We start from the raw sequence: 21,859 nt of genomic DNA on the forward strand, positions 1-21,859 counted from the left end.
TTCATATTTTCTATTTTTATTGTTTGGCATTCACCTTTAGGGTGTAGTCCATGATATATCTGCTTAAACTATCATTTCCCTTAAATAGCTGTGTCATAAGATACCCTCCACTAGCTCCTATTGTTGTACAGAAACAGTTAAAAAGGCAAAGAGCTAGAGATGCAAGTTCTACCATGTAGGTGCTAATGTATCCTTAACCTTGTGAGGTACTCTGGTATTATTGTGGTGAGAACTATAGAAATACATATCAATAAATAAAATATAACTCAAAATATGGGTTAGCAAATGAAATATTTTAACAATAATTATTATATTCAGTATATTAACTTAGGTTATTAAGTTTCAATTCGCTTTGTGTAAAAATAGCAGAGATGTTTCATGTCCCAAGTCTGAGTTTAAAATAAAAATACTAACTGTAGCCAAAGAGCTGGTATAATGTCACACTTGTATATTAAATGGATGTTCATATCTGTCATTCAGTGTGTGTTACATTTCTCTTATGACCTTAGCACTTGATGAACTTTTTGTATTACATCATTGTTAAATTCAAAACTGTTTTTGTAGATCTTAAGAATACATAAGGAAGAGTATAATCACAGGTTACAGTTCTAGCAAATGCTGTTGCAAAATGTGACCTAAATACAAATCCATTATAGGAATATGTGTAATCATTACTCTACAATTATAAATTAACATAGCTAATTTATATTAATTAAGTTGAATTGGATAGGGCCTGAAAGTTATTGAAATTGAATTTAAGAAGAAACAGACTTGAAAGAATCATTAACATTTCTCTCTTTGGCTTTGTCCTGTTATGGAAAAATGGCCACTCCTGTCTTTGGGAGGGTTATGATGTGTACCTTTTACACTTCTAAGGATTAGTTAGAGGGAGTTGCACAGAAAGAGACAGCGCTGATGTGGTCAGGAAAGGACAAGCCCTCTTCTCAAGTGCCCAAGAACAGATTGTTGTGGGTGGCAAGCATTTTCAAAACAAGTTTTCTTTGTTTCAGAACAAGTTGCAGCAGGAACAGAAGAATACAAAGGTGTCCTATAAACACCACTTTGCACTTCAAAAAGTGAATAGTCAGATTACTTTAATAGGATTTGGAGATCCTCTCTTTTAATTCTAACATGGCCATGCTGTTGACACCGCTGATATATTATGATTTTATTAAGAAGTCGCAGCATAATAATTCTAGTCTTGGAGGAATAGGTGAAAGACACTAGTAAGCCTCAGAGCTCTATTCTGCACTGATCTGTACTCTGTTTAGATCTGGCCTTCACCTAATTTACTCGGAAGAGGGTGAAGTGTGGCTCTCCCAGCTAATTTATGAAAGAATCTTCTCTGACTTGAATTGTTTCCACTCTCCCCAGTAACTGGAATATTTTGTTAAGGATCAGAAAAAAGGAGAATTTCTGACCTGAGTGCCTGTTACCAAATATAGATATGTATACCAAGGTTCTTAGATACTATGGCAATGGGGAGTTGTAATAACCTGACTAGGAGAGAGTGAAGAAATTACATTAATGCAGTGTTCACGTTAAATTTGCTGAAGTGTAGTTTATACTTCCCCACCACTTCCAGAGCACATAACTCAAGATCTAACTAATTTTGGTACTGTTACTAGTTTAAGCTTTGTGTAAAAATAAACTTTGCCTGAATAATTTCTTAAGTATATTAAGTTCTGCTTTGGGTAAGCTCATCCCATCTGTTGCTGTGAACACCGTAGTGGGGAAAGGAGACAACTCAATCAACATTTACATTGAGTCACCACTATGCCTTGTACATTCCATCAAAGTACTGAGAATAAAGTCCCTAGTGTCTTTCCTGTAGAACTTCCTTTACAGCTTCCATGGATCTAGAGGAACTTGTGGGTGTTTTGCAACAGCGGTTCATTTGGGAAGGAGAGGTGCAAATTGATTTTCATCATTTGACACGTGAAAATTTCAGCTAGAGTGAAGTTATTTATAAGCAAATGGTGTTCTCTGAAGATATTGGAGCAAATTCGGAGGTAATGTCTATGAAGGTGTCATTTAGTCTCTGTGGCTCTGATTCTCAGATGCATCCAATAATCACTAGCTGCAGCTGGGAGTGGGGTGGGAGTGTATAGTCCTGGGCCAAGTCCTCACCATAATTTGCAGCAGCCTTTATGCTGCCTTAAAGGGCATTACCTGGTAACCCCAAGGGGCTATTCAGGCAGCTAGGGATTGCCAGAGGCCAAGGGTACCACATTTCTTAGCATGATCCATGAGAAGATGAAACAGAGCTCCCTGACTTTCCAGGGATCCCCATCTTTAGAGCGGAGTACACCTTCCAGCCAGATACAGCAGGTTTAAATTGGATTTGCAACAGGGACACCTCAGTTACTGGCAAATAACCACCTTTCTCCTTTAGGCCCTATCTAGACTAGGAAAAAGGGTGTTTAAAAAACCCAACACATGAGCTAATACGATTTTAAACTCCACTCAACATCTATAAACAGGATTTAACTTTCGAATGTTATGGTCAATCCTTGGGGTAACATATTTTTAAGGGTGTTAAATCCTTTCACACTAACTGCTGAAACATTTTTAAACAGCACTTAACTAAAATGCTTAAATGACAAGTAGTATCTAAAGGACCAAGTTTGCCCACAAAACTGGCACCAGGGAGGAATCAAAGTGGGATTAGCTGATGCTGCCTCCAAGTGAGAAGGAACATAAATCCAGACATTAAGTGATCTAGGAGAAGGTGGTGACATCTATATCTTTAGAAGATGGATCCAATTTTTTTACTGGAGGGCTTTCACTTGCCATTGAAAACCAGTGCGAAGACAGACTATACCATATTGATGATGAGTTTTCTGCTCTGGGTGCAGTGGGTATGGAAGAGCCCTTGCAACCATGCTTTGACCATCAAGAATTTTTTTTTTCTTCCTGAAATAATCTCTTGACATATAAGGCACTGGGACGATAGCCTGAGTTTTTGACACAGATGTAGGATGTCAGTGAAAACATGATTTTGAGGCTGTCCGTGTCAGAAAACTGGCACCAAAACATTCCTGCACAAGCGGAGTTTGAAGTGCCTATCTTTCTCCAGCTTGGCTTTTTGAGTGAATTGGAAAGATGACTGACAACCATCATGTCCCTGTCCCAGACGTAGGAAGCATAATAAATGCTGGTTGGGAAGGCACTTCATGTGGCTTTTTCTCTCTCAGCTTGAATCCTGATTGTTCTGGGGTCAGGATCTGACATTTTGGGAACATCAAGGTGGTGAAGAGAAACAGAAACCCTTAACAGTTCTCAACACTCTTACACACCAACCAGTAGCAAGAAAACTATTAAACAATTATCTATAAGAGCAAAAAGAATAAAGGAAAAAGAGAGAGAAAACAGAAAGTGCATCACAATGGCAGGACTCTTTCAGCATAAGCTCCTGGGAAGTCTTGTGTAATGGGAAATTACTACAGCTAAACAATTTCAAATCTAGTTTGTGGAGAGGATTTTCCTTGTTGGAATCTAAAGGTCAAACAATAGCATTGCAAGTCAGTAGAAACCACCTCATAATGGCAAAGTACAATGTCAGTGCAGATTTGCTACCATTTAAACAATAAAATCCAACACTGCACTGCATTAAAATAACATTAAATGTAGGGTGAAATTTCACAAAAGCAAGTGAATTGTGAGTCAAGTATGTTTTCAGCACCTGGCTTCCAAGCCTCTTGGATTTAGACATATATTAATAAATGTAGCCTTCTTGAGACCTTGCACCACTGTCAGGGTTTTAAATGACTGGAAGAACATGTAAACACTGAGTTGTCTGATTCTTCCTTTTCTCAGATATTTACTATGTGGAATAGCAAGCCTTTCTTTTTAGTGGATAGTAAGGTCAAGGAAAGATAAGTGCTTTACTCTCAGTAGTGTCCTTGAGCATAGCACTTGCAATTCAGTGTATGCTATTATCTACACATATTGGTTAAATACAGAGAATGTGTGTTGTTTTCTAAAGTGCTAAAGAAAAATTGCCATAGAAACCCAATGACTTACACCTTGAACTTGGAAAATGACCATGTGAAGAAACAAAAACAAAAGATTCTTGCAGCAAGATGCTTATAAAAGAGCTAGACATCTACCTGTGCGATGATTCACACCCATTCTGAGCAGTGAAGATAGCAAACCCCTTATACTCAGGGCATGTCTACACTGGCAGAGTTACAGCGCTGGCAGTTACAGCGCCCTCAGAGAGCGCTGAACGGAAACTGCTGTTGTGTGTTCACACTGTCAGCTGCTTGCTCAATAGCGTGTTCACATGTGCAGCACTTGCAGCGGTATTTCGAGCTGTGCACTCTGGGCAGCTATCCCACAGAGCATTTCTTCCTCTTTTGCTGCTAAGAGTTGTGGGAAGATAGATGGGGTCGCGGGGCATCCTGGGTCCTGTCCCAATGCCCTGTGATGCATTGCTTTGCATCCCAGCAATCCCTGTGCTTCCATCCGCATTTGGCACCATCTTTCAACTGTTCATGTACTACGCATCCTGCCTCTTTGGGCTGCAGGAATGGATCCCGAACTGTTGACCAGTATGCTGCTCGTTCTCATTAACACGTCATGAATGGCAGTGGAGTTATTCCTTAAACTACAAAGGCAAGAGGAGTGTGACATTGATTTTGCCACACGTAGTAGCTATGACATGAGATTTCTTGTGGAATTCACAGAGGTGCTGACCACAGTGGAACGCCGCTTCTGGGCTTGGGAAACAAGCTCTGAGTGGTGGGATCACATCATGATGCACGTCTGGGTTGACGAGCAGTGGCTGCAGAACTTTCAGATGAGGAAGGCCACATTCATGGGACTGTGTGATGAGCTCGCCCTAGCCCTGCAGCATGAGGACATGAGAATGAGAGCTGCCCTGCCATTGGAGAAGTGTGTGGCAATTGCACTGTGGAAGCTGGCTACTCCAGACTGCTACCGAACGGTCGCTAGCCAGTTCGGAGCGGGAAAGTCGACCATTGGCTCATGTTGATGGAAGTGTGCAAAGCCATTAATCGCATCCTGCTGTGAAAGGCCGTGACTCTGGGCAACGTGCGTGACATTGTAGATGGCTTTGCACAAATGGGCTTCCCTAACTGCAGAGGGGCGATAGATGGCACGCATATTCCAATTCTGGCACTAGACCACCTACATACAGCACTGTGTACATTAATCGGAAGGGGTATTTCTCTATGATTCTCCAGGCGATTGTGGATCACAGTGGGCATTTCACAGACATTAACACAGGCTGGTCTGGAAAGGTGCATGATGCACGCATCTTTTGGAACACTGGCCTATTCAGGAAGCTGCAGGCAGGGACTTTCTTTCCGAAATAGAAGATCACCGTAGGGGAAGTCGAAATGCCCATTGTGATCTTGGGAGACCTTGCCTACCCCTTATTGCTGTGTCTTATGAAGCCATACATGGGGCAACTTTACAGCAGCAAGGAGAAGTTCAACAACAGGCTGAGCAAGTGCAGAATGACTGTTGAGTGTGCTTTTGGCCGTTTAAAGGCCTGCTGGCGTTGCCTCTATGGGAAGCTGGACCTAGCCAATGATAATATTCCTATGCTTATAGCTGCGTGCCTCACGGGGCTAATATTAGTGAAGGGAAGGGTGAAAGCTTCACTCAGGGCTGAACCACAGAGGCTCAGCACCTGGAGGCTGAGTTTGAACAGCCAGAAATCTGGGCTATTAGAGGGGCGCAGCGCGGGGCCATAAGGATCAGGGATGCCTTGAGGCAGCAATGTGAAGCTGAAAGCCACTAATATTTGTTACTATGCTCGGGAGTGCTTGTAATGCTAGGAGGTGATTGTGATTGGTGCAGACAATGCAATATGAAGATTTAACATAATTGTCTGCTGCATTGCAGGGCTCTGTTTGCTTTCAATTAATAGAATAAAGATTTCTTTCAAACCAACACAATTCTTTTATTAAAAAGCAACAACCACAGGAGAGAGTCAAACAAAAAAACCCATCAGCACTGAGAGGGATGGGGGAAGGGAAGGGTCCTGGGACAACTGAAGATTTGTGTACGTCCGGGGATCATATCCAACCTTCTCCTTTGGAGTACAATGCAGCGAGTACTGTACTTCAGCAGGGCAAAACTGCAGAGGGACAGGTGTTGAGTGCAGTGGATAGTCTGAGTCTGCAGTGCTGGACTGTGACGGGGCAGGAGTGGAATGCAGCGGGTACAGACTGGAGCCAGGAGGTTGATAAGACTGTGTTGGCGGTGCCTGGGGGGAGCTTGGGAAAGAGTATTGCGGCAGCGGCTACAGGAGAGGGTGGGTGCGGAGCTGCTCAGTTTGCAGTGCTAGTATCGCCTGGAGCATGTCTGCTTGGCGCTCCATAATGTTTAAGAGCCGCTCCATGGCTTCATTCTGGCATGCTGCATTCTCCTTTCGGTCCCTGTTCTTGCTGTCCTGCCACTCCTTCAGTTCCTGTTTCTTGGCAGTGGAGTACATCATAACTTCACGCAGAAAGTCCTCCTTAGTTCCTCTTGGTCGTTTCTAATTCTGCACAGCCGTTCAGCCACCGATAACAAGGAGAGAGGCTGGGCTCCCAAGGTCATCGCTGTGAAGCCAAAACGTAACATTTCACAGAGGAGTTTTGTTTGCAACACAGAGAACACTGATTCAGTGATTTAAAACATGGCCAGTACTCACACACCTGTCACTAACTGGCTGATCCCAGGCAAGCACACTTGAAGCACAAGCCCCCCAAAATGGTGAGTAGCCACAGGGTAAATCAGTGTTCCCAGACCCCGTTGTACACTGGGCATGTGGCTCTTGGAGAGAGCCAGCACTGTAGGGGGGGCCTGATAATCATTCCTGTCCCCACACTTTCCACAGGATGTGATCAGTATGGAAGATATCTCACTGCTGAGGGTGAGCAGGGAATCAAGGGAGGGTCTTCCACCTTGGCCCCTATGCGGCTTGCCTGTATGCAGCAATGATCCCCCACCCTCACCCCCGTGATGGCACAGTGGCGCTGGAAAGTTACCATTAATGGGGCAAGAAACAAAGCAGCTCTGCCAAAGAACCTGTGGCAGCAGATTGCCCAGTATCTCCATGAGAGTTTCCTGGAGATTTCTGAGGCAGATTCCTGTGACGTGAGGGATTCAATCAACAGCCTGTTCCGCCAGTCAGACTAGGCATGTGATGGGAGACAAGCCTGCTTTCTGCAACCCTCCTGCCCCCAACAACTGGCTTCAGCGATTCCCAAAATCAAATCCACTTACCAGGGGCCTCCTCTCCTGTTTGCGCTTTGCCAAGATCTGATAACTGTGGCTACCTAGCCTCCTTTGGGATAGAGAAGAGCTCCTGGATGCATGCATCTCTGACCTTCAAGTCATCCTCTGATTCTGGGTACCCCTCCCCCTCCAAATCCTCATCCAAGGTTTCCTCCTCCTGGCTCAGTCCACTCTCGACTGACACGCCAGCCACCAAAGTATCCTCAGTGGTCTTCGCAGTGAAGGTGGGGTCACCGCCAAGTATTGTGTCCAGTTCTTTGTAGAACTGGCAGCTTGTGAGTGCAGCATCAGAATGGCGGTTTGCCTCCCATTCCTTGTGGTAGGCATTCCGCAGCTCCTTCACTTTGACCCTGCACTGCAGTGTGTCCTGGTCATGATCCCCTTCTGTCATGCATCATGAAATCTGTCCATAGGTGTCATAATTCCTACAGCTGGAGCACAGGTGGGACTGAACAACCTCCTCTCCCCAAATGGTGATGAGGTCCAGCAGCTCAGCATTGCTCCAAGCTGGGAATCGCCTGCAGGGTGGAGCAGGCATGGCCACCTGGAAAGATGTGCTGAGACCACTGCATGCATCACCAAGCAAACAGGAAGGGGACTTTCAAAATTCCAAATGAATATATGAGGTGGAGATGACGGTTGGTCACCTGAGGGAGGGCAGTAGAGTTCAAACCAATGACCAGAGAGGCAAGAACAGGCATTATGGGACACCTCCTGGAGGCCAATTGCAGCACTGTAATCAACCAGGGTGCTGTACCCCCCAGCACAGAAATCTGTACACCTCTCGTTGGGGTGTTTTTTTTATAGCGCTGCAACTGCGCAGTTTCTGCATACTAAGTGGCTTGGCAGTGTGTACACCTTGGGAGTTACAACGCAGAAAGCTGCTTTACTGCACAGAAACTTGCCAGTGTAGACAGGGCCACAGTGTAAGCTAAGACCTAAACAGTTGTGAGAGGTTTGCAAAGGTATCATGTTCAGCACCTGGATGAGAGGCTTTTGCACACAGGAGTTTTGCTGCACTCCAGGGAGTGTTGCTGCACTCCAGGGAGTGTTGCAGCCAGTCCTCCTTAGTTTGTTGTGATATCATTGTGATATAGGGCCATTTGAAGGGGAGGAAGTAAAGCAGAGAATGAAGGGACCTCAGCGTTTCCCAAAAGGAAAAAAATCAACCAAAAATTGACCCAAAAAAATCTCTCCACTCCCTAAGTGGTACAAGGCGGAGATGCCACAAACCAAGCAGCTTCTGAGCAGGCTTCCCAATCCTCATTGTGTCTCAACAGTTACCTGGAAGACTGCATTGTTTTTAACAACCTCTTGTCTGGAATCGAAAGACTTGCATGGTGGGAGAAGGAATTTTAAAACAAGATCTTTTGAGATGTTTAGTTGTACCAGACGGTAAAGTATTGTAAAAATAAAAATGTGGTTTCTAATTGCTAAGAAATATTTTGCCCAGTGTTCTGTGGCATAGCACTATTCAAATTTAAATTGCTGAGAGCATTAAGTCATTCAGTATGAATGCAGTTAAATGAATGGATATTGTGAGAAATTAAGCATTGCTTAAAGTTTTTGGTTACATACGGTGAGGGGGGGTATATAGGATGAAAGTATGTATGTGGTTGTATATCATTTTTAAATGCAGATCTAAGTAAAAGAAGTTTATTCAGTCTGGTGAAAGCCATGTTCCATCTCTTCTGCTGACCAATGTAGATTAGCACAGCCTCTTTGTTTCTCTTTAGCATTACTTGGCTTTGTTTCTGTTGGATATCAGAGTAGCAGCCGTGTTAGTCTGTATTCGCAAAAAGAAAAGGAGTACTTGTGGCACCTTAGAGACTAACACATTTATTTGAGCATAAGCTTTTGTGAGCTACATTCATCCGATGAAGTGAGCTGTAGCTCACGAAAGCTTATGCTCAAATAAATTTGTTAGTCTCTAAGGTGCCACAAGTACTCCTGTTCTTTCTGTTGGAGTTATTCTTTCCCATAGTCATCCTCAACCTGATGTAGGGCAATGTCCTCTTCAGCTCTAGTCTTTTTCTGTTGTCACAAAAGGCTTGTGGAACCTCACCACACTGCACAGGTGCCAGCAAACAAATTCATGAAATGGCTTTGTTTTCTTAGCCAGTTAACAACTCCACAATTATGGTTCCTCCAATTAATAATCTCCAGAAATAAGCAAAAATCAAAATTTTCCATCTCATTTTTATTTTAAATTTTAATTTTAATATTTTGACATTTGTTTTGGCCCAAATTGGGATGAAAACTTGATATATTAAAAGTATTCATGGAACAAAAAGTGCTATAAATGTTTTGTTTTGAGCCAGTTCAATATTAAACTGCATCTGCTGGTGGTGCTGTACCGGTTCATGAAGTTGTAATTTGGGTGCCTCAGGCAGTTATTCTTTCCTAAGGGCAAGGGCCCCTGACTGGATTACATCTCCCATGATGCACCACAGTCATGGGACTCCTGTAATGCATTATGTAGCTCAGGAGGGAGACTGCAGTGCATTATGGGAGCCTGGCCCATAATAGAGAATGGGACCATAAAACACCTGGACTACAACTCCCATAAGGCACTGTGGCACTTCAGGCAGATAAAGTTTACTGTCAAACTGACTTGAAACAAAACATTTTTCAGTGCAGTAAAACAAAATGTTTCAATTTGGGTCAAATTGAGCTGAAACAAAATATTTTGTTCTCATTTGCCACTGGGAAAAATAAAAAAATTTCAGCAAACTTAAAAATGTCAGTGTTACAGAAACAGCAAAAATTATTTTGACTGAAAATTCCCAATCAGCTCTAATAATCTGAGTCATTTGACTTCTTTCTATCCTCCTCTCCCCATATGGAGGCTCTAGACAATTCCTGTCACTTCTCGAACATTTCTAAAATTTGGCATTTCCTCTCTGTCCCCCCCATTAAAACACTGATTTACACCATGACACATTCGTATCTGAATTGCCCCTTTTTCATCTCCTTGTCTCTCATCCCCAGTCTGTCCAACATGCTGCAGCTAAAAGAATTGTCTGAGCATGTCACATGGCTGAAGTTCTTTGCATGTTCCCTGTTTCTTTCTGCAGCCAACTAGTAAGTGTGTTGAATAATCATCATCTCAAGTCTTCCATAATGTCTTGCATCTCAGGTACCAAGATGGGAAAATACATCCTGAGTAATTGCCTTTGATATTACCTGTACCTCATTCTGGGCAAGACAATAAATGACAAAGTAGAAACCTAAACATATGGCTTACGAGTTGGGAAGGAAGAATAGGCATTTAATTTTATAAAGTATTAAATTCATTTTGAACCCTTAGAAGAGCAATAAATTCAATCTGAACTAACAATAGAGTAATGTGCTTGCTGAAATAGTACTGTAGAATCAGACTGTATGGAGGAATTTAAAATTAGTATTGCAGCAGCACAGACAAGCACACAAGAGGAAACAGTGAAGAGAAGGGACATTGTAGATGTAGATAAAGATAGCATAGAAGTGTGTACTTAGTGTCAGTAAGATTTAATTTGGGAATCATGCCACTGCAGAAAGCTGACTGAAAAGTGATAACAGTATTTGTGGTGTTAATACAAAAGGGAAGAGAAATATAGATGGATGTTTCAGAAATGGAACTAACTATAGAAATACTCTCTCACACATCCAACTTAACAAAAATGAACTTTCTTGCCATTTAGGAAAATATATGTGGCTTTTTGAGACACTGTTGAAACTAGAAGTCAAGAGGAGAGGAGCAGGCATAATAGGAGAGTCCAGAGAAGCTTTCAAAGGGGAAGAAAGCAAGCAATTTAAAATAAGCATGTAGAGGAAATATAATTAACATTAAGACAAATAACACAAGGAGAAACGCTAAGAGGATAACAGAGATACTATGGTTGACAAAATATAAGGGAAATTCCCATATCTGGCAGAATGTTGCAGAGCTAGTCATGATATACTCCAATAGGCCACATTTTCAAATGTTTACTGCAAAAATGCAAGTGCAAACCACATATCTTCTTGTACAAATCAGATGATAACACACACACTTAGCTGGTATAGCCATACTGATGTGAAGTCACTTTTGTGAGCACAGTTTCAGAGTCCATCTCTTCCAAAATTTGGTCCACAAAATCAGGAGCTTTTGTGTATTCAGTAAAGGATATATACTGATTTACTGTTTCGTGTGCACGCTCGTTCTCTCTCTCTCTCTTTTTCCATTATCATTCTTAAGCTCAAGGTGTGATCTCAGATTCCCTAAGGTGTCCTACAATTTTCTTATCTTACACTACTCATCTGGCCTTTGGCCAGTATTCTCATACAGCCTTACAAATTTTATGCAAGTTGATTGCCATTGTCTTCTAATGAGCTTAGCAGGCATATTGCCACAAAGAGGAGAGGAGCGTTCCCTTTTTTGATCATACAGTATTTTCAGTCTCGGTCGTGATCAGGAGTAATAGTTCTATGGCAGCAAGAAATTCTATCCAGTTTATGAAATTAGATATCTCACTTGATTGATTGTGGAGATTCAGCATATTCACCTGTCTCATGCGATATCTGGAATTCTTTGCATGCATTATTACCATAGCACTAGATATAAGTAATACAGTGAACATAATTTACAGGTATCCTCATTTCAGAAATTACAAAAAAATACTCTATGAGAAAATATAAATATGGATTGTAAAACAGATTTAAAACAAAAAATAGAAAAATGAAGAGTTCACAGAACAGAAAGTAGTAGGTAAAAGTTACAAGTGGCAGAATTAAGGTTTAATTGCCTTTGTTTTACCTGGCAAATAAAAGATCTTGAGGAGCCTCTAATTGCAGAAGTGGACACATTTTGCTGTTAGTGCAGAGTTGAGGGGAGAAGCACAGTGAACCCAAAGGTACAGTATAAACCAACTTGCAGTGATCAGGATGGATTCATTCTATGGACAGATAAAGTGACTCACTAACTTCATCATAGAGAAGACAGTGATACTAAGGTCCAGAATACACAAAGTACACCCCCATTTACAAAATGATATGTCTTTATTCCAAACTTTCACTCAGAAGTTTTCTTCTTTTACCAATTAGCATGCAAAGAATTACTGCTCATCCATTTAATTTATTCACCACAGAGAATTAACTGATGCTTTTATAAACTGCTCTACTCCTGTCAACACTTGCCCTGTATTTCATAAATGTTCCTGGAAGAAGGCAAATCAAAAGCTTGTCCATTGCCAGTATTCTCACTTTCCCAGCTGATTGTGCAATTCTGTTGAGTGATTGTGGTGCTATATTTGAAGCTTTTTCAAAAGTTGAATAAATCCAGTTATCCCAGAAGCATGGTGACCATCAAGTATATAACAAATGCCAAATTTATAATGCTGTAGCAAATGATTTAGCCTTTTCTTTCACTCTGTTTCTCACTGATTCTCACTCAGAGAGCCCAACACTGTTTATCTCTGTATTTGATGTACTGTTGTACCTAGACTAAAGGAATTAGAATACAAATCAAAGAAAGAAAAGAGAGCAATTGCCAATGAGTCACAAAATATTTTTTCCTGCAAAACATAGTCTTGGAATGTATAAAATATTAAATATGCATCAGACAAAGTTATGCTGACACTACAAGACGACATTGGTACTGATCACATTAGCAGTGCTGCATATGATTGTGGTCAGTTCATCAAAGGAAGTAATACCTATGGAAATTAAAAAGATTGAAGCACAAGGATCACCAAAAATACACTGTAGAATTTTGAGAATCAGCTCGCTTATTTATGTGGCTAAATATGGACATCGGCAGCTAACTTCAGGCTTCCATTTTTTAAAAAACTTGGCTGTAGATACCACACACACGATTGTTCTGAATTTGTTCTTTGCTAACCACAGATTTTCTTTTTCCCCACTAGGGCTTATTTCAAAACGTTCGTCCCTCAGTTCCAAGAGGCAGCTTTTGCCAATGGAAAGCTGTAGGAAACACCAGGTCTGGAGAAGATACCAGACAGATTCTTACATCCACATGCATATCAGCCCCAAGACGACTTCCTGGAAGTGGGTTGGAATCTCTTTTTTTTTATATATACTTTTTGCCTCTGGAATAGCTTTGATCACCACAGACTTCATTAACTCTGTAAAACAAGGATCTCAGCTGGCTAATTCTAAACTGAATATTTGATACTCCTTATCCAATCCTCTCCTACCACCATCATTTCCTTTTATAGCCGCTTGAATAAATTAAAACTTTAGTGTTGATGTGATACCATTTCCCTGTAACAACGTTATATGCGATGCCTTGTTTCAGAAATGCTTGTCTTTCAGGTGTTGTTAAGTGATTGTTTTCATACCAGTATTCTGTTTTTCTGAACCTTTGTATATTTTCAGCATATCCTAATAATATATAAAGCTGCCATACTTACCAGAAATGCCTAATGGACTTTATAATGCAATATTCTGCCTCTGACATTTGCCTATATTTATGGTTCTTATCGACACATGTATGAGTTGCAATATTTAACTACTCAGTGCCTTTCAGATGCGTCTGATATTGACATGCCAGTATTTTTTTTAATATCTCAATTGAAAACTCATATGTTGAATTCAGTGTCTTTATATTCTAGCTTATTTCAGGTAATACAATTTAAGGTGACTTTCTAATTGACATCAGTTGCTGTTACTGAGAGCAGGCTATCACTTTAGTATCAACTGTTCAAGTAACCAATTGTGTAAATTAAGGAGACAATATAGATTTCCTGCATAGTCCCACAACTCTGTCAAGTAACATAAATACCATTAATGAAACAAGGAATTACTGGAGTCTTTGAAGGCAACAAATACAATAATCTAGGGAAGCAGATTTATTTAACCTAAGACTTGCAGTTATAGTCAGCACATATATTTAAAGAATTGATGAGAAGACATAATGGGATGCATCAGTTTTTCTAGTGCTGTAATGTTAAATGAAGAATCCCAGCCACTCATCTTCCCCTTCTTGTGATTTGTTATAACAGGCCATATATAGCTGACTCTTACTGGTGTCACTTCCCAAATTAAGTTGTAGATAGACCAGGGTACTTTCCAGCATGGAATATGTTTATGTGTTGTTATAAATGGCATACAGAAAAAGTACCTTCTGCTAAGTGTTAGGGAACTGGACTGATGAGCTGTGCTGAAGACATAATAGTGAAAAGTAATATAATCACTATTTCTGCTAATGTTATGATATCTGTATACAAATTTTAATTGGTTGGCAGTATTTCCCCAATCTTCATGTAACTTTGGATTTATAGAGAAAAGTATTGTCTACTAGAAGAACTGTGTGTCCAAGGAACAAGTGTGATCTTTGTAAATTAAATTTTCTTAATTAATACATTCTATTAGTCTAGTTTCCCTGAGAAACTACCAACCTTCTAGCAAATTGTATTTTTTTTAAAATGGCCATATACTATCAAAAGTCAAAGTCAGTTAGGAGTTAAAGACCAAGTTGGAGTCAAATCATAGACCTTGCTGTAAACAGTCTTCAAAGGGCTGAGAACAGATTCTCCCAGCACAGGTCATACATTGCGCTGCTGTAAACAGAACTGAAGCCCTTTGTCGAGCTAAGCTAAGCAAGGTTGTAATTAAATATGTCTTTGCTATTCGTGCGTCATAACTGCATATGAACAAACTTTACATTAATCTATATGAGACAACCATCAACCTGCACATCCTGAGGTATAAATCAAAATGACGTATAAATATACCAAGCATATTTTCATATATGCGGTGGTTGGGAGGGGATATAGAAAGACAGTTATTCTCCTGCTGAAATCCAAGTTCCTGTGCTAGTTTTTTGCTTTATCTCTAGAAGGAGATATTTAAAATATTTCTTTTCTAGTGATGCATAGCTGAAACTAAGTAACAGTAGCTTGTATACCATTATGTATCTACACTGCATTTATTAACTTAGGAACTCTGTGATGGGACTGACTTCTTTAAGAAGATTTGGAAAGTTCACTCAAGAATATCTGCTTAGATTTTTGATTGCTCAAGTGGCAAGAATAATAATCTCCATTTTTTAATTTATTTACATGTCAGAAATTGTCATGAAGCTACCAAAGGCTGGTAATGTTCCTCAAGCATTTCAATATGACAGTCACCTACACATTTTTAATCAAAATTCTATCCTTAACATCAATACTATGTATTTTGGACATTGGACTACTCTAGTATTGTGTTTTCTGTGCTCCAAAAGTCTCCTAAGGCACCACTCTCACACTATAAAGAACTCCTAATCAATCATGTGATATGTTAAAATTCACTAATCTCTAATGGCTGTTCAGTGGTTTAGGTGAAATGAATTGATGGTTTCAGTCCAGTTCCTAACTGATCATATGTCCACATGACAAACCACAGTTGGCATTATTGTTTGCCATGTAGTCAGAGTCTCCATGGATTGAAAGGATGATGGCGATTGAGCTTTATTACCCTAATTTGTAGTCCCTCAAAATCACAATTGAGGTACGTTGTCCTCCATTGGGAGAAACTTGTACTGTCTGTAGCTTGGATAAATGGGTAATTTCAGTCTCCAGGTTTAATGTTTTGAAATTTTCCTTTTTTTTAAAAGTACAGTATTCTAATCTTAGATGGTATGAGCATTTGCTTTTCCCCATCTGTAAAATGGAAATAATTATATTAACCTCCTTTGTAAAGCACTGTGAGATCTACTGGTGAAAAGCGCTATAGAAGAGCTACATGGTTAGTTATTTATCATTCCAAAGCAGTGCTTCTCAACCGGTGATCTGTGAACTGCTAACAGTCCATAGAGGCCATCCTGATCATTCACAGAACAATATATTTTGAAAAATCGCCAGTGAGAGAATTGGTGTGTTGGGAGGAACATGAGAGAATTTCTGTCTTATAAATCGGTTTATAGAATGATAAAGTGGGAGATGCTTAAGAGAGAGTTTGTTTGACCAGTCTTACATTAATAAGTTACAGATATTTGTTGAGGCAAATGCTGTTATGCATGTGGTTATTACCTGTTTGCATAGAGTTGAGTGTATATTCTAATTATAACATTCCTTGCAACCAGTTTAATGGGAATGAGACCATCACTCTTTTGTTCTTAATATATGCAGTTTAAAAAAAATAAAATACAGAAGCTTGACTCAATTAACTGCAGAACATATGATAAATAACTAAACACCTTGAAATTGTTGTGAATATGTCTAAAAAATTTAAGTTCCACCCCAACAAATGCTTCAACGAAGGGAATGCATTTGCCCTTTCTTCAATAAGCTTCTGAATTCAGGTTTTATCATGGAACTTCCTCAAAATATATTGAATTGTGACAATACACAATGAAGCCCTTTTTTCTTTATACATCACCAACTCTGACATGAACTGTACCCACTTATTCAGATCAAAGTTGGAGTAAACTCCTCTGGTAAAGTTATGAAGTGAATGGTTGAAAGAAATGGTTATTCTGGAAGAATAATGAAAAAAAACAGTCATCGACAAGTATATCTTGACCTTTGATCTTGGAACTTCCTTCCATTCTGCTGGGGCACTGGTTTGGAGAGAGTAGCATCTCACCCGTTGAATCAACAACACAAGTTTCATCACCATCTGGGATTTATTTGGCAGTCATCCCATTCAAGTATTGAGTGGGCCTGTCGCATTCTAGTTTCTGAGAGCTAAGATCACTGCTGAAGGTAGCATGTATCTCCTACACATTACTAAAACCTTACTAGACATATTTTCCCATAGGTCTCTCTTGTCCATCCTATCTAGCAACAGCCTTGACTGTCAGTGTTCTGGCCCTGTCAGTCAGGAAATAAGATCTGTCAATGAACTGCAGCACAAGTTGCTAGATCATCCCCTGTCCCTCAGACTTCCAAAGCAGGAAAGAGTAGAATAAGAATAGGTAGCCTACTTCAAGCAGCACTCCCTGAGACAAGGCTGGAGGCATAGGAGAGGGCTGCAAAAAACTGATGAATCATAGAATATCAGGGTTGGAAGGGAGCTCAGTAACATTTCCTTCTTATGTGTGTCCCTCTTCTCCCATCTTATCTAACAATAGCCTTCACTAACAGCAGATGTAACAGGCAATAGAAACCTCATGGTAGAGCAGGGAAGACCACCCTTCCAAATTTGGAATCCACTTCAGACATCAAGTACAATCAATAATGGTAGATGAATATGAAAGGGGAGTGCCGAGTGGGCACCTTGCAGATATAGAAGATACCTCAGACTTCCAAGCCTATGAAGAAAGCATGCTGCAGGAAGTTGATAAAATTTGGACGCAGCCTCTGAGCCTGGTTGAAAATTGACAGGATGCAGTCCTTTACCCGTTGGGCAAGAGAAGTCTATGACAAAGCAGATGACCAACGAGCAATCAATCAATCTTTCCTTAAATAGCTACTGTCTCTTTAATTAACACACAGTTGCTCCCATTAAATCTAAATGCTATATTATTTTAAGTTTTTTAAAATGCTAGTGAAAATCCCTTAATTCCCCTACTTTTGAGCTTTAATCTCTGTTCTCTGTAATATTCCAAGGCAGTCTGGATTTATCCCCACTCACTAATCAAGCCAGATTAGGAACCAGTTTAGCTGAATCCATGTTTAAATGTGTTTTCATAACTCTGTTTGGACCCCAGTGTGAACAAAGCCAATCAGATGTATTATCACTTTATACCACATATCTTTCTATGCACAAATGTGAACTCATATAATTTTGAGTACATCTCAGCGGTTCTCAAACTTCATTGCACTGCAATCCCCTTCTGACAATAAAAATTATTACACGACCCCAGGAGGGGGGACTGAAACCTGAGTACACCCGAGCCCCGCCGCCTCAGGCAGGAGAGCCAAAGCCAAACCCCATGGGCTTCATCCTCATGGGAGGGTAGGACCTGTAACCTGAGCCCGCCACTCAGGGCTGAAGCTGAAGCCTGAGCCCCACCTCCCAGGGCTGAAGCCTTCGCCCCCAGGCAGTGGGACTTGGCCTTCGGCTTTGGCCCCAGGCCTCAGCAAGTCTAACACCAGCCCTGGTGACCCCATTAAAACAGGGTCATGACTCACTTTGGGGTCCTGACCAACAGTTTGAGAACCGCTAAGCTATTCGTTTCTTGACAGCGAGTTAGAGCAAATTTAAGCTCCATGAGATGTGTTAACAAAGAGACAGCAGTTGTTTAAGTGCATGCAGCTATTTCATAGACCTGTATTAAATATAGAATATTGTTCTGTAAAGATGACCAGTCTTTTGCTAGAAGCAATTCTTACTTGTGAAGTTAAGTATGGTATTTTGCAGGGAAGGATGCTGGTACAGGGAGGTTAACTCCATCATTAACCAGAAAGAGGATGGATAATCACTATCATGTCTGCATGTGATCCCACTAATTGTAAGCATGCAGAAATTATAGTCTTCACATGGGTATTCTAGTCACTGCTGCCTCTAGTTTTCATGCTTTGATTGTGTCCTAAAATCACCCCTATGTTTGAACTGATTTTTAATGAAGTGTGGAGAGCAATATTTGTTTTCAGACTGACATCAGATCAGTCTTGCACCAAAGCTTAATTTAAATGTCACCTTAGGATCAGTGGAGGAATAAAGTACGGTGTACTCTCTTGCTCTGAAGAAAGCCTGCACCTGAATAAAACTGCCACGTCTGTCAGTGGTATCATCTGCTCTTTGCTTCTTGAGAGAATTCATCAGGGTCTTCACAGGTAAGCCCAGTAAAATGGCTGCACTAGACACAGCAGTGGGTTTGAAATAAGTGAGATTTGTTTTTAGTTCTAGCAATAGAATATTTCCAAACCGTTGGCCTCGCCAAGTTCACAGTGTGTTTCCAGTGGCCACGGTATTACTGATTTTAATGTTGCTTCCATAAGGGTCACCTCTATTCGTCACTTTTGTGTAAAGGCTCAACTCTTGCTTCCAGGGCACTGTGCAAAATACAGTTTCATTTGTGTGGTAATTATCTGCCAAAGAAGCATAAAAAAAAATCAAGATTAACTGTTGAAAATAATTCTTAAAGTATCAAGAAATCAACAAAGGAAATGAGGTTTGGCAGCTGCCCTGCTGCTTGCTGGGACCACAGTATGGGCCTTCAAATATATCCCATTGCAGCGTAAAAAAAAACCCAGAAGAACACGAGAGGCTTTTCTTGCAGCAATAAAGAACAAATACAATATTAAACAACAGGAAATAAAGGAAGGATTAATTGCAGGTACAAAATACAAACCAGAAGTCTAATGTTATTCATGCCTGCAGCTCTCTTGACATCAGAAGAGGATGTAGAATTAATGCCTAGCGAATAATACATTCTGCAACCTCCTACAGTGAAAATTGATCCTTGGGGTGCTACATATTTTCATCAAACTCTACTTAAACCCTAATGTTGCTTTTCCACCTGTGAGAATGGCAAAGCTGTGCCAATGAAAACTAAATCTTATGCTACCAGAGGAATCTATTCCAGCGTTGATGAGTTCTAAAGTCCTTGATTTGGGGAGGAGTGAGTATTTTGTAAGTTGCTAAGCCTGTCAGCAAACTAGGTACCTTTACGTGTCTCAGTGTTTATTTAAAATGTCTTCTGCATTTAAAATATTGTAATACTTGCTTAATAAATAAGACACATTGGGGTTTTCGCATCTTGGCACTGATGTCAAGAGTGACAGCTCTGGTCAGACGGGAATCTTCTGGTTAGCCCCAAAACAGCAGTCAGCCGCTTTCCCACCCTTTTCCAGCAGATGTAACTTTAACCTCCCCTGACGGGACTACTCCTAGGAGTGACAGAGCAATTTATGCTCCATAGCCCAGTCACTTTTTGATCTTTTTGCTCAGACTGCCAGCAAGGGGCCAAGGAGTCTCAGTTATTATAGTGGTGCTGCAGTGCATATCCTTGTCCACTAGCAACTAAGCTAAGTCCCTACCAGCTCACTGCACATAGAACGCTGAACAGCCTTCACAAGGTAACAAATTTTGGTCACTGGCAAATTGGGCCAGATTAATTCTTGAACTGGATGGAGCAGCTGTGCCTGCTGGAAGGATTCACCCCAACAGAGCAAGAGGTGGGGCACCTCTGCTGAAGTTCTGATTGGAAAGGGCAGCTGTAAAATCTAGCTGCCTCTCCATTAGAGCCCTGCCAGCTAATACCGAAACGTTTGTGTATTCTGACCAGCCTGGGCTGAGTGACTATCCCCACTTGGATGACTCTGTCCACTGGCTCTGAGCCCACCAATAGAATAGAAGTTGCAGACAGCTTGCTCCCCTGTGCCCCCAACTCTAGGTGGACATAAAAGGCTCCATATCCCATAAACTATATCCTGAGCCATCCAGTCTTCCCAGTCATTCTTGCTTGTTTGGAGGGGAAGCAAATTTAAAAATGAAACCCCGGTTCATAGAAATAGTTCAATTTTCGCCTGGTGCTTTTTTCAGTTCCTGTTTTCCTTGTAATAAAACTATAATGCCTTTATTTTGATGGAGAAGATCCCTGAGCTTGCTGCATTTCAGTTGCCAATATAGATCCTCTGCATTGATGTATTTTCACCACATCCACCAGATGTAAGTAAGGCTGTGTCTCAGCATCTTCCACTTGCCTCAGGACTGCAGGTTTCAAGCTCAGGTAACCTGCTGATGAACCAGGAAACAGGCTGGCATTTTCTGGTTTCAGCAAGAAGGACGTGAGTTTGGGTGAATGAGCTTGTGCTGTATGAGTTGGACTCATCCTCTGAGACGCGCTAACAGCGCTTGTAACCATGAAGCAATAACGGCTTCTTTCTAGTGGGGTCAGAAGGCTTAATTGGGCAGTTTCCGCACAGTCATGGATTGTATAAATTATATACCGGGCCTTGGCGTGTCTGGCTGTAATAGTACCTTGGACTCTTATGAATGACTCAGCCTCTGCTTGGGGCTAATTATGGGCAGGTTGCATGAAAAACCCATGCAACTTTACCCTCCCTTGTAACTTCTAGTGAACTGGTATTCATCGCCAACATGGATTGCTCACTGCAAAACTGTAACCACTCAGTTACATGACAGAGGGAGGGGAAGAATTTTCAAAGGGGAGGCTTCAGCCAGCATAACAAAGATTGCTTGATTAGAAGCATAGGATTTTCCCAATAGAATGTCAGTCCACGTAATCTCCACTGGCCAATATTGTGGTACTTTTAAGGACAGTGACATTCCCACACCACTTCAATAATCCAGCTAGTCAATTGTGCAATGACTGTACATGGGGGCTGAGGATCCTCTGATGCTCACTGACAATCAGTTTACACCCTCAAGCTGGGGGGTTGATTACACATATCTTAATTTGCATAACAGTGTTTATGAATGGGTTATAACATTACTCAGCCCCTTTTAAAATTCCGTCCCTGTGTTCATCACTGTGACCTAGTTTAGCAGTAAGTTCCACATGGTAACTGCACAGTATTTCCTTTTGCCCGCTCTTAAAGCATTTTGTCCGTTCTAAAGGTATCATGAAAGTGCCGAAGGCAGATTTTATGCTTGAAGGTAGGCATCTGAAGATAACTGCTCTTGACACTGTAGAGCTTGCCAGTATCACACAGAGTAGAATTTTCCCAGAGATTAATTTTACTGAGAACAATTTCTCCTACCTCTTCTAGAACATAGTGTTATACTC

At 40.9% G+C, this 21,859-nt stretch overlaps 1 protein-coding gene across 11 annotated transcripts in view; it reads left to right on the forward strand.

Annotated features, from left to right (window-relative positions):
- BABAM2 (BRISC and BRCA1 A complex member 2) overlaps nucleotides 1-13,655 on the forward strand; it is a 309,223-nt gene extending 295,568 nt beyond the window's left edge. For all 11 annotated transcript variants that reach the window (XM_043511627.1, XM_043511630.1, XM_043511626.1 and 8 more), the window contains one exon: nucleotides 13,143-13,655. In XM_043511627.1, the coding sequence (XP_043367562.1) occupies nucleotides 13,143-13,408 (266 nt within the window). In that variant the 3' untranslated portion in view covers nucleotides 13,409-13,655. The remainder of the gene's footprint in view (nucleotides 1-13,142) is intronic.
- Nucleotides 13,656-21,859: the final 8,204 nt, after the last annotated feature.

This window comes from Dermochelys coriacea, chromosome 3 (genome assembly GCF_009764565.3).
Source record: "Dermochelys coriacea isolate rDerCor1 chromosome 3, rDerCor1.pri.v4, whole genome shotgun sequence".
Taxonomy (NCBI): Eukaryota; Metazoa; Chordata; order Testudines; family Dermochelyidae; genus Dermochelys; species Dermochelys coriacea.